The sequence below is a fragment of the Anguilla rostrata genome, chromosome 3 (genome assembly GCF_018555375.3).
Source record: "Anguilla rostrata isolate EN2019 chromosome 3, ASM1855537v3, whole genome shotgun sequence".
Taxonomy (NCBI): Eukaryota; Metazoa; Chordata; class Actinopteri; order Anguilliformes; family Anguillidae; genus Anguilla; species Anguilla rostrata.
The window spans coordinates 27,530,697-27,544,071 of NC_057935.1; the positions used below are offsets into that span (position 1 = coordinate 27,530,697).

Below are 13,375 nucleotides of genomic sequence, written 5' to 3' on the forward strand. Positions count from 1 at the left end.
AAGCGACGTACAAAAAAAATTTTTTACAAAAAAAAATTTCAGGATGATGTAGAGTGTTGAAAGCTGTCACTGATTGGTTGATTAAGTGATCAAGTGACTAAATAACTGATTGACTGATTTGGATGAATTGGTTGCTTGGTTGATGGATTGATTGCTTGATTGGTTGATGGATTGATCGGTTGATTGGTTGATGGATTGATTGGTTGATTGATTATCAGGGGTGCTAAGCCTCACCTTGGTGCAGCGCCCGCAGGTTCTGCTTGGCGTGCCGGTGCAGCTCCTCCACACACGGCGGCCGGGTGGAGGGGTGGAACACATTGCGTTGCAGGTGCCATGGCGACTGGTAGTGCCCTGTCAGCTTGCTCTCTGCATCCAAGTTAGACACAGCTGCAAAAAAAGAGGAAAGGCAAGGGTGGCCATGTTATCACAAATCCAGCAGCTACGGGAGAATTACAGCCCCCAGCAACAAGCACTAATCGAGCTGCCATCAGAAGCAGCTATAGGCAGGACAATATTTTACGGCAGTCCACTAGTGGCAGCACCATTTACCAGCTATTTTGCCTTTGCTTAATAGCTGATCAGTAGTGGTGATTTGCAAACTGGAGGCGGATCAACAGCTGTGCTGCTGACAATGGACCGCTCTATGTTTGCTCGGGAATAACCAATGTGCTGCATGCGTGCATAATAAGCAAATTACAAAAGAACTAATTAACACTCCACACTGCATGCACAGCCTTGTGTGTTCAACTTCCTTTATTCATTTACTTACTTTCTATGCAGTTTGTTTGAAACTGTTTCCTTTTTTGAACCTCGGTATTTCATGTTTCAAGCCAAGATCATGCCGTGACCATCACGAAACATATTTATGAAAAGTATAAAGGACCCAACATGGTTTGTGTTATTTGTGGTATCACATAACAAAACAGAAATTCTTGCATAGCTATGCAACAAAGAACAATAAATTCGCACCACACATTAGCATCACGCTGGGATTTCTGTCAACACTTTCACATAAGGTTACCACTTTCAAAATTAGGACCAAAGATGGAGGTTGGCCGTTTCCTTTAACACCCCGTGGATAAGGCTGATAACCGTGAGGAAAAAAGAGATTCCATGTGTCGTTAGGGACCTCCAGACAAGCTGAATTTATGTATAAGTGTAAAAACAAATTTATGGCTCCAATTACATAACATGTCAGAAGTTGTTGGCGAAACAACTGACTAATTTGTTGAAACAAACTCATTGAAATGTCCCAACACATGACCCACTCCTGACTGGTATTAATTACATTAGATGACACTTTCAGCAGCACCTGAATATCAAGAACCATAAACGTGTCTGCAGATAATGTGCTCAGCATACAATTTCCCTCATGCTCCTCAATATTTTAGAGAAAGTGTATGGCAAAATTCAAACTCTCACACACTTTATATGAGTCCATACAAGGCCAACCACATGTACTCTATTTGAGTTAGAAGTACTCCACCAGAATAGATTTTTTGCTTAATTTTTCACTTTGAGATTATAAAGCATCTTCCTAATGGGGGAGTTACAGTGAAGCCAGTATAAACACATGTATTCTGTTACAGAGGGTCTAATGACCAGAAGGGCAGGGGCAGGGCCTGGCTTGCCATGTGCCTCTCCTGCAGAACGCATCATCAGCCCCAGCTGTGTTTCTGATGGGGCGAGTTGTGCCCCACCCCCTATCAGCAGGATTTAAAAAACAGGCTTCTGCTCCATTTCCCCTGCAATGGGATGTCTGCTAACCCAGGCAGAGACACTCATAGCCCTGGGACAGGGAGGGGCTGTAGAGAAGACAAGACTACAACCATATAGCAGTGTACCCTTATCCAGCAAAAATATATTGACATGTATCCAAAAAATATATGGTCATACATTATACATTGAAATCCAAACTGAACACTACATTTGAATGTATTGAGACAATCCAAATATATTTTAATATGGCAAGGGATGGCATATTTTTTCTCAGTAATACATTCCATTATTTATAACACTAAAAAAAGTATACAGTGAGCATCATAATGTTGGCTCTGTGGTAAAAGTGCATATTCTCAACTTTCATTTAAGGGTATTCTTATACATTTTGTTTTCACCACGTAGAAATGACCTCTCTTTTTACATAGTCTTATATGTACATAGTCTCCCCATTTCGGGGCATCCATAATGTTTGGGACAAATGGCTTCATGGGGGTTTCTGATTGGTCAGGAGTCTCTAATTTCTTCCTTAGTGCAGGTATCTAGTCTTGATTCTAGACGTTTGATTTGTCAACATGAGGACCGAAATATGCCAATGAAAGTCTAAGAAGCCATTATCAGGCTGAGAAATAAGAAAAAAGTCAGAGACATTGGGCAAACTATAGGCTTGCCAAAATGAACATCATTAACAAGAAAGCAAGCACTGGTGAGCTCAGTAATCACATAGGGCCGGTAGACCAAGGAAGACCTTGACAGCTGATGACCAAAGAATTCTCACCATAATGAAGAAAAAGCCCCAAGCACCTCTCTGACAGATCAGAAAGAGTCTTCAGGAGGCAGGCGTGGATATGTCAGTGACAACTGCCAGCAGAATAATTCATGAACAAAACTACAGAGGTTATGGTTTATGGTGTGGGGATGTATGGCTGGAACAGGTACTGGCTCACATGTCTTGAATTCTGAATTAATTCTGAAGTGTACAAAAGCATCTTATCTGCTCAAGATCAAGCAAATGCCTCCAAACTCATTGGTCAGTGCTTAATCCTGCAGCAAGACAATGAGTCCAAACATACTGCTAAAGCAACAAAGGAGTTTTTTGAAGCTAAAAACTGGAAAATTCTCGACTGGCCAAGTCATTCACCCAATATGAATCCAACCGAAAATGCATTTCTTATGCTGAAAAGAAAACTTCGAATCAAGCAGGAACTGAAGATGGCTGCAGCACAGGCCTGGCAGAGCATCACCAGAGGGGATACTCAGCACTTGATGTCTTTGGTTCACAGTCTTCGCATGCAAAGCATGGGCATCACAGTTCCAAACATGGCTACTTTCACTTACATAAAATTAATATGTACCAAACATTATGGTGTCCTGAAATAGAGAAGCTACATCTAAAAAGTGCTGCAATTTCTACATGGTGAAACAAAAGTGTATAGAAACACCCTTAAATAAATTCTGAGAATGTGAGCTTAAACCACATGTGAGTTGTTTGATTAGAAATCTAAAATTGTGGATTATAGAGCCAAATCAAGAAGAAAAAAAGTATTTGTCCCAAACATTACGAAGCCCACTATATATATATATATATATATATATAGAGAGAGAGAGAGAGAGAGAGAGAGAGAAAGAAAGACTAAATGAGCAGAGAGAGAGAGAGAGAAAGCAAGAAAGAGAAAGTACACTGCAAGAGCCAGCATTGGCTCATTCAGTTGACAGAGCTTGTTTACTCTGTTATTGCTCACAGTTATACACAGAAGGCTGTTTGTTCCTGCAAATACTACACAGGATCCCCCTGATACGGCTTTGGAGGATACAGGGAAACACAAAATACAATCATGAAGCCAATATTGCAAAGGCCCTCCCCAAGCAGTAATAACCAGTCCCTTATATCACCACTCTCGACAGTTGACTGTAGAAATGGGGTTATAGGTGTGACATTGCTATATATTTTGTACAAAAATACAACTGTAAAATGCAGAACACAGAGTGGTACTGGAGAAGAAAAATGGTGGGAACCAGAGGGAGGTTGTAAACAGGCAATAATGCCACAGCGATGAATCTTAAACATGGCACACCATCTTCAGTTTCTAAGCCATTCACAAAAGCCACTTAATGGCATGGCATATTGAGCTTACCGTGGGGGTTTCAGGAATAAATGCTCAAATGTTATCAATGCATAATCTTTACCTCACAAACCCACTCTGGTTTGAGTGTGTCACATAAAGACGTTTGTAGAAGGAGGCGCGTTCATCACGGTTCTGAGGTAACACAAATAAAAGCGACAGAGTAAAGACGCCTTCATTACCTGACTATTGAGAGCGGAAGATGAAGGCGTCTCTCCTTTTTGGTCAAATTCAAATTTAAATTCAAATTCAAATGTACCTCATTTGCATGACAAGACAACTTGTGTAGCTAAAGCAATAAAGCACATAGTGACATTTATAACAACACCCACCTCCGAAAGAAAGACAAATTGGTAGCCCTCCCTTACCGATATACATAACCTCACACCATCTCTCTCCTCCCTTTCTCTTTCTCCCTATCTATTTGTGCAAACCAGCACCGGTCCATTAGCATTCAATGTGCAATCCTTCCCTCCAATAACCCAAAGTAATCTGTATCCAGGCAACCCTTCAAATTTAATTTACAGTGAATTTTCAGATCTTTGTCAAACCATAATTACCAGCCTAGAATGAAGGATACATTTTTTGTACTACTTGCATCTTAACAGGGGGTGGGGGGCTTCTATAAATGTGGTCACCCAACAGGTTCTGTGTCCTTATTCAGGAGGTGAATGAAGGCTGTGAAAATGTTCAGCTTCTTTTTGTGGGTCAGGGGCTGTCATGTGGCAAGCAGAATAGACATGAAAAGCAAGGTTAGCCTCTGGATTCGTACAGTACCACAACCTTCCTTTTTAAAGTGATGGCTGCTGTATGTGTGCAATGCTGTAAAATGCCTCTAAAAATGCTGTCATGTTCTATGCAGAATGATGTGACTGACATAAACATGGAGTGTGTAATTAGAGACCATCTAAAAAACTAAAAGACATCATAAGCCGCGTTTCCACCAAAATTACCCGGAACTTTCAGTCCCAGGAACTACTTTACCAGGAACTAAAAGGTTCCTTCAGCCAATGGTTGTCTGCGTTTCCACCGGGGTCTAAAGTACCGCGAAGATTAGGCAAATTAGCCCACTGACGTTGTCGTCGGTCCATCTGTCATATGATTTTTTCTGTAACCCCATACTACCACCGAAGTAGCCTACATTATTTTCTAATAACCGGGACAGCCCGGAGGGGTTTATTCCACTTATATACAACGGGTTACCAACAATGACTATATATGGTTACTTTTGTATTTATTGATTTTCATATATCCTCTCAAACACATTCATTAACAGCAGAAAACATGCACACGTTGTAAACAATTTGCTGTTTTATTACTTTCTCGTTGTCAGTTCCATATAGGCTAATCGCAAAATGACAAGAATAGAACGAAAACTCGGACTTGCGTGAAAATGTAAATTAGTAGTGGTACAGCCACCGTTTGCTTTCCTTCGAAGTTACTGCTAGCCGAGCAGCGAAGTGTGCCCTCCAGATGCGAACCATGCACCATAAATGAGTCCATAGTCTTCCTGGTCTTTTCGTGGAATTGAAAAATGGCAGTAAAATTGAGTAAAATTACGGCAGTCTGAAAAAGCTAAAGCGAAGATTACTAGAATTAACCTGTTATTTTACCCGGATAAAAAGTGCGGAAGGTGATTTCCAGTTTGCTTGTACTGTATCACCAATGTTAATTATGCAGAACTACCGCATACCTCACATAACTGTATCAAACGTTTTGAGTCAATTACAACGGGCTAACAAAGAAAATCCGGAAGAAAATATTCAGCAACCGAATTAATCCGTTTGAATGTTTTGGTAGCCTACGTAATATGCTGTCCCAGCACGAATGCTTAGCATTTTATAAAACGAATACTAAAGCAAGAAAAGAACAGAAGAGCACACGTTATAATTCCAAGACGTTGACAGGTTATAACCAAAAGTAGGCTACTGCGCCGCATAACATACAAGTTTGATTTGAAGTTATTATGAAAATAAATTGGTTTGCCGCTGCATATTTTCAAACATGGCGGGTAATGGCGGAAAATAAATACAACACAAATGCTACGAGTACTCGACCAATCAGAAATGTTCAGCGCTGCAAGCTCCACCCAAAAGGTTCCTGTACTTTCGGAAAGTACTACCCCTCGAGCAGGAACGTTTTGGGGGGTAAAACAAAGCCCCCAGAACTAAATTTAGACCCTAGTTCCTGCGGTGGAAACGCACTGAGTTCCTCAAAAGGTTCCTAGTTCCGGGGTATAGTTCCTGCGGTGGAAACGCGGCTATACAGTACAGATACTTCTATGAGATCTCCCAGATGGAATTAGAACAGCTATGTCTATATCTTCAACCCTTTTTAAAATGTATTTTTTATAAAAACCCTCTTTTAATTATATGTAGCTTTATGTCTATTTGTGTCTTTCTTTCTGGTTGTTCTAATTGTTCCAAGTTTAGCTTCTCTTGTGTTCATGGTACCTGTATTAACTTCTTTATCATGTGCCTTGCTTTTGTCCCAAAGGTCCCAAGCACTCTGAGCTGCAATGTACTGTGTGAAAACATACACAAAATTATATGTAGTGCAACATATTATGTTGGTCTGGGGTGTGTAAGCCTGTGTCTGGTACATTGATTATGGTCTCTCATAATTAGCAACACATAGGCCAGTCTTTTCATGTTTTTGCCTTTGAATGCATTTGAGAGCAAAATAGCGCAGCTTAGCTTTTGGAAATCAAATACTCAGGATCACACACAGCACATTAGCAAGACAATGCAGAGGCCATCACACAACGGTGAGACAATAAGCCTGGTGCTACCTGATACCTGTGCCATTCATCAACTGGGTCCTGACCACAGCAAGGAGTGACCTCCCCATCACAGGTAAGAGGAGAGCCAGAATGTCACCTTAGATGGTATCACAGGACTTTAATGTCTCACCCCCCCCCCCCCTTAAGCAACTAAACATAGCCTCTCCCATCACACCTCTCCCCCCAACCTCTGTTTGATCTGTATGAGTCTGTTTGATCTATGCCTCTACAGTTATTGCAAGCTTGGTCCCCCCACCAAAATATATGGAAGCTCAGGTTACAATAGGTAATCAGATCCCAGAGAGCACCTTTTAAAAATCCTGACAGTCAAATATCTGCAGTATACTACCTGCCAAAAAATATGAATGAAAAGCATTTTTTAGACACACAATAGACACACGCTAGTGCTAAAGGTTTAGCTGTAGAAGTCCGCAGTCTGGAGAGAGCTCTGGCACAGACAGCATGGCCATCCCTCTACTGCAGAAAACACTGATTGGTATTCATCTAGCGATGTCTGCTCATACCCTTCCCCTCCAGTCTCTAATCCACTAGCACCTCTGTGCATGCATATGTGCACGCACGCACGCGCGCACACACACACACACACACACACACACGTTTTACGGATGTTTCCATGCTATCTAGTGCCACCTGTACTGGTGCTGATCAGCCCAGCAGCACTGTCTGGCTTATTCTGATAGCGAGGTGCACCCACACAGAGCACTAATGCAGAGTTAGGGCTGCCGCTGCTCCTCTCTCTTACAGACACACAAGTCATTAGTAGTCAAAAGTATTAGGGCTGTGAAATCTGGGTCAGGATTTCAAAAGAGCACAGTGGTTCTGATGTGCATGTGCAGCATGTGGTGTAGCAGAAATGTGGGCCATCTCAGCCACACAGACACTGCTTACTCTACATTATTTATTTCCTTCGCATAGCTCACATGCACATACATTTATACAGTATGTCTGGGTGCAAATCAAAACACCTCAGGTAAAGTGCATTGTTCCAGGAAACAGCGTGTCTGACCAGATATTGGAGCCTGCAATCTTTCCACTTGTGCATCAAGTTCCTTTCTCACCATGATAACGTTGGCCCAAAATTTCTATTCTCACAACCCACACTCTGAATTCCAGGCACGAAAGGTAGTAGTAGTAGTAGTAGTAATTTATTTAGGTCCTTATTAACAATTTTCTAAAAAGAATGCACATAGAAATAAATAAATAACAATAAGGCATTAAATTAAAAGGAAAACAAAAATATTGACCGAAAAGGTGTAGGCTGAAGCTTTAGCTTATTATACCTACCCTTTTTACATAACATATTCTAATAGGCAACCCTTTCACTACTAGGTTTAGGCTATACAAAAACAAAGCAAAACAGAAACAAAAATAAAAGTTCCAAATGTTTCATACACAATAATGCTCATACCTCAGTTTTATATTTGTTTACCACATTATTTTTAAACATTTTTTTAAATTTGCAAAGTGAACTAACAATTCTTAATTCCTTGTCACAACGCACGAAAGGTGACGGCAGGTAGGTGCTTCTCCCAAAGCCCAAAATGTCTGACAAGTGAAAAGGAAAGCCAACAAGCCTACGAATGCATATTACCACACACACACACACACACACTCTCACACACACTCTCACACACACAACACACACATTACTTACTACTTACTATTTTATTATTAAGGGAGCCAACAGTAAATAGAATGAACAGACACTGAATATTATCTCTATATTTGTTATCCATCAATCCGAGACTAACATCTTAGTTTCAAGGGCTGTACTGTTTGTATTTAACTCTGGGTATGTTTTCTCTGCAAGCTTTTCTAAGCAAACACACACACACACACACACACACACACGCACACAAAGCACTGACTTGGACTATGCTGCATTCAAACATACTGTCAGGCTGGATTCATGATCTGATACCGCTCTGCTAATTACATGATATAATAGCTGTTTGTTTCCAAACCATGAACTGGTTTGTAAGAAAATACCACAGAACTTTGTGCAAAGAAGAACGGTTCAATTCAACCATTACCTCGTAACAAACCCACTTCATGTTGAATCTGTATTAGAGAACCAATAATGAACACAACTCTGAAATCTACATCTGGCGGGTAGCCAAAAATCCTGTACATTCCACCGTCAAGTACAGTAAGTAAATAGTTACCCTTCCAACAAGGCTATCATAACTACTGTGATAATACTTTTGACAGTTGTCTTCTGTAGGATTGCATATAAGTACTACAGTGATATGCTAGAAGAAGGACAATTCACCAACTACCTTGCCTTTTCTTAACAGATGATCCTCATCTTGACTGTTTCACAATGACAGCCACAATGTAGTGCTGATCTGTAAAATACTGGCAGCCGTGCCAATGACGGACCACTGATGGGAAAGTAGCTGGTATGCAATGTTTTGCTGAGTGGCACCATTCCTGAAACTCTGGATAAGTGAATCCCATTTGTCCCCTGAACTGGAATGCCTGCATGGGCTACAAGGTCTTGTCTTACCCCCCTCCTGGAAGTGCAGACCACAGGTCTGCCTAGAAAAACTCAAGAGATTGAAATCAAATTTATATGAGTTTATATGAGTCCAATTGGGACCAAACCTGCTCCATTAGAGTTGAAAGTACTTTCCCAGAGTTTGATTTTACACATTTTGCTGTCTTCCTCACTCTACAGGCATATTATGCTTTCCTTTGTTGTGGATCCAGACCGCTCTCTCTTTCTGCTTCCACATGTGGTGTGCCAAGTGTGGGGAGGCGGGGAACTCATATACCATGACCTTTCATCCACCGGCTCCTCCCACCCCTACCCTCCTGCTGCTGGACAGTAGAATTCTCAGTGTTAAATCAAGTCTAAAACATTTTAAAGCATCAAAAGAGACCATATCTATTCTATTAGCATTAAAACTACTCTCTCAGAGTTGATTTTCACTGAATGTGTAGAAGTCAATTATGAAAGAGTATTTTTTAACTCTGATACATCTGTAAAAGCTTTTTTTTTTCACTTTTGCTGCCAGAACAAAAGCTACCAAAACAATATTGGTCAATGATTGCAGTTGACCTGTCATGTCTGACACTTGTCTGTTGTAATGTCCTCAAAACAGTGTCTAGGAGACAGTTACTCTTACTTGCTCTACCATATGGCCCAGAATCATCAACAGAGCCCCACCAGACCTACTGACTCGTATGTCCTCTACACTCCCACTGACCCCACTAACACACACACACTTACACACACATACACACTGAGTGGGACTGCAGTCACAATGGCCTTACTACACATCAGGACCCTTTAGCCCTGGAAATAATCAATTTGTATGTGAATTCAGCAAACAAAAACAATGAATTCAGTGTTCATTTCCCCTGCATATTCCCCCAGTACTTTGTATGTAGGCTACTGATTTCAAATGAACTTTTGAACGTTTCTTACTGATTTTCAGTAACGATTAACGATTAACCAGATATGGTATATTGAAGAACGTAAATTGGTGAATAATGATGCAGTAAAGTGTAGTTGCTATTGCTTTGTCATTCATACTATTATATATCCTATGGCTTTGCAAAGATGAAAGTTAAATAAAAAAACTGAAACACAAGATGAATTTAGTACATTAAAATGTTGATGATCAAGTCCGCTGTATTCTGATAGCCTACCCAGGTGATATGCTTTTTGCCCCAGGGTTGCGGGAGCATCCTCATTTGTTTATAAACATGAAGTGGTTCTATTGCCAGGCTATTAGCAGCCATAGCTAACGGTTTTGATGGCGTTTTCACAAGATGTCTGCAAGACCTACCTAGAATAACAGTAAACAACATTCACAGGATGATCCATTCAGTGACTAGGGCCCCAACGAGTATAAGGAGAAATTAACCCTTGACAGGCTCTGTTGAAATGGCAACACATATTCAGCCACAGAAGCCAGAGAGGCTAGCAGTACATACAGTTTAAAAACATTCATTTTGTTGAGTAAAGTCATATTCTAAGAGCATCTTTAAAATAACAAAAATCTCATTCTTATTCTTTAAGGGCAAAACTGATAAATAATTACCTAAATAAAATAGGGAGATGGTGATTTGTGGGAGTGCAGTGGGGGGGTGCCTATGACCACATGCCCCAGCCCCAGTAATGAAGACAGCAGCTGTGAGTACAGGTGTTGAACACGAGTTGGAGAAAGATCAAAAGCCAGGCCGGAAAGGATAACATCACGGTAGATCAAATGGCATTATCCATCTGCAAAAATGGCAGGCAGAGCCACACCATGCCAGAGCTCTCTCTCTCTCTCTCTCTCTCTCTCTTTCTCTCACAACTCTTAATTAAACTCTCACAGATACAGGCACTCGGGTATGACTCCAGCAATGAAGCCGCACACCCCTTGTGGTGATAATCTGTACATTTATTTATTATTTACTTCCAATGTATTGCAGTTTAAGCATTTTTAAAACATTGTCATTATGAAAGCTTGGACAGAATGAAAAAGATTTAAGTCCCTTTCTGCAACAATACGCAATTAACATCAGCCAGTGTAATCTGTTGACCACTCCGACTTTACAATGTGCAAGATATGCACAATCATTTATTATGCAATGAGACCGTATTGTATTTCTATTCATTTCTGACAGAACAGAAACAAATATACATAGGTTGATATAGCTCGTTGAATCAAACATGTTTGCAGCTTTAGAAAGATTTTGCACCATGCTGAATATAATAATAATAATAATAATAATAATAATAATAATAATTGAATGGAAACTTAAGAAGCAGTAATATATAATGACTTATTTGTGAACTATACTGAGGATAAATAAAAAGGAAATGTACAAATCATAGCAGGCATCTTCAATGCTACTTCACATTCAACTTCTTTACATAGTTTTAAAAATTAATATTGGTGAATGTTGAAGAAAATTTTAAATCTGTTTGCTACGTTTACTTAGCCAGCTGTAACTGCCAATTTCATCTCCATAACTACCTTGGGATGACCAATGGTTTTTTTCTGTTTACACAGACTGTACCAAGAGCCATTCAGTGGCCGGCTGATGATAGATGCAGGCTGACAAGGCACAGGACAATCAAAACAGCCGGAGGGAGCCATGGAAGGACTTCACTCTGCAGCCTCATGCACGTTCCACTTTGGACACCATGGATTTTACACAAATAATAATAATAATAATAATAATATTTAAACATTTACCAGCAATGCACAGAGGGCACATTTAACATGGCCATAAATCTATCACACAACATAAATACAGCTACAATGAAATCAGTATCATAGTACAGATGTGAGACCTGCAAAACAACAATGGTGACTGTACTATTATTATTATTATTATTATTATTTTTATGATGATGATGATGATGATGAACATTACTGCTGTCCTACTGCTACTGCATTCACTGTGACCTCTTGGATAGTGGGCACAGACAACAGACAGTGGCACTGGGGTGCAGGCTGGGACTGAGTCAAAGCCCCTGCCATTTTGGCAGAGTGGTCCTGGACACATGTCAGCTCGACTTAGAGCGGAGAGAAGATACCGGCAGCAGGGTGAGACTGTCTGCACAAGGAATTAGCAGCTTAGGGCAAACAAACTCAGAGCATGTTTTTACTGCACACAATGATAATAAGCAATGACAACGTTTCCCTAGAAAACTGACAGAAGCTCCTTTTAATCGTCCAATATTTATAATCATCTAGATGTACTGAAATGTGTGTGTTAATGAGTCAGTGTTGTGGTGTGAAAAGGCCGCATTTCACATCCAACTATCAGGGCACCATACCTGTTAACTCAACTCTGTCAAAGGTAAAGCAGGACTAACCTACATACGCCAAAGACCAGTGATTTGTTCTGCAGATCCTCCCAGCTAAGGGGATTACTGGAAGGTGCTTATAAATGAATCGGTGGAAAGAAGCTACAGAATCACGTTTACTGGGAGAGTAATGCAACACACCTTTCCATATCTGCCAGCTTCCTGGAACAAAGTCACTTAACCCTGTGGCACAAGGTCCACTTCAAAATGGAGGAATGTTGGCTGTGAATTAGCAAGCGGGAAAGCTGCATAGACTTGTTTAGGTGACTCTGTTTGGTATTTCTTTCAACCTATATTATATTATTTCTCTATTTTATTTATTCCTTTATATTATATTGTAAATGTGTGCATATGTGAAACATTTTGTTTGCAAACCACAAAATGAAATAAATAATGTTATCTATAATTTATTCATTAGAGTCCCTGGGAAGATAAAAGCCAGAGTGTTTTTTTGGCTGGGACAAGAGATCTCTACCATGCAGAGAATTGACCCCTTGGGGTTAGAGTGGGGGATCGTGGAGGGTTGTGGGGCCAGAGTGTCGTCTCTGACTGGCTGAGCACCAGGAGCCCCCCTGCAGAGATGCGAACTGTTTCTCCCCCCAGCTAAGTGCTGGGGCCTGGTGACCCCCCCCCCAATGACACGGACAGCCCCTTCCCCAGCCCACTCAAGTGCATGAAGCCCATGGGAGGGACAGCCCCCTGCAGAGAATACAGGCGTACAGCCCCGCCTCCAATCCTGCAGCTCAACAGATCTACAGTCCTTTAAATGGCCAATATTGTCATCATATAGTGCACTGATAGGATAAAGAAAGTACCCCCTCATTCAAATCAATACTATAGTCTTACAAGTTCGGGTATAATTGACCCTCAACTAGTTGTCACCAAGTCCTAACGGTAGGTAAATGTAATCTTGAG

The 13,375-nt window shown here is 40.7% G+C and overlaps 1 protein-coding gene across 9 annotated transcripts in view; it reads right to left on the reverse strand.

Annotated features, from left to right (window-relative positions):
* The window catches only part of LOC135250601 (actin remodeling regulator NHS-like), a 121,009-nt gene that overhangs the window by 25,604 nt on the left and 82,030 nt on the right, over nucleotides 1-13,375 (reverse strand). For all 9 annotated transcript variants that reach the window (XM_064327093.1, XM_064327092.1, XM_064327090.1 and 6 more), the window contains exon 2: nucleotides 235-387. In XM_064327093.1, the coding sequence (XP_064183163.1) occupies nucleotides 235-387 (153 nt within the window). The remainder of the gene's footprint in view (nucleotides 1-234; nucleotides 388-13,375) is intronic.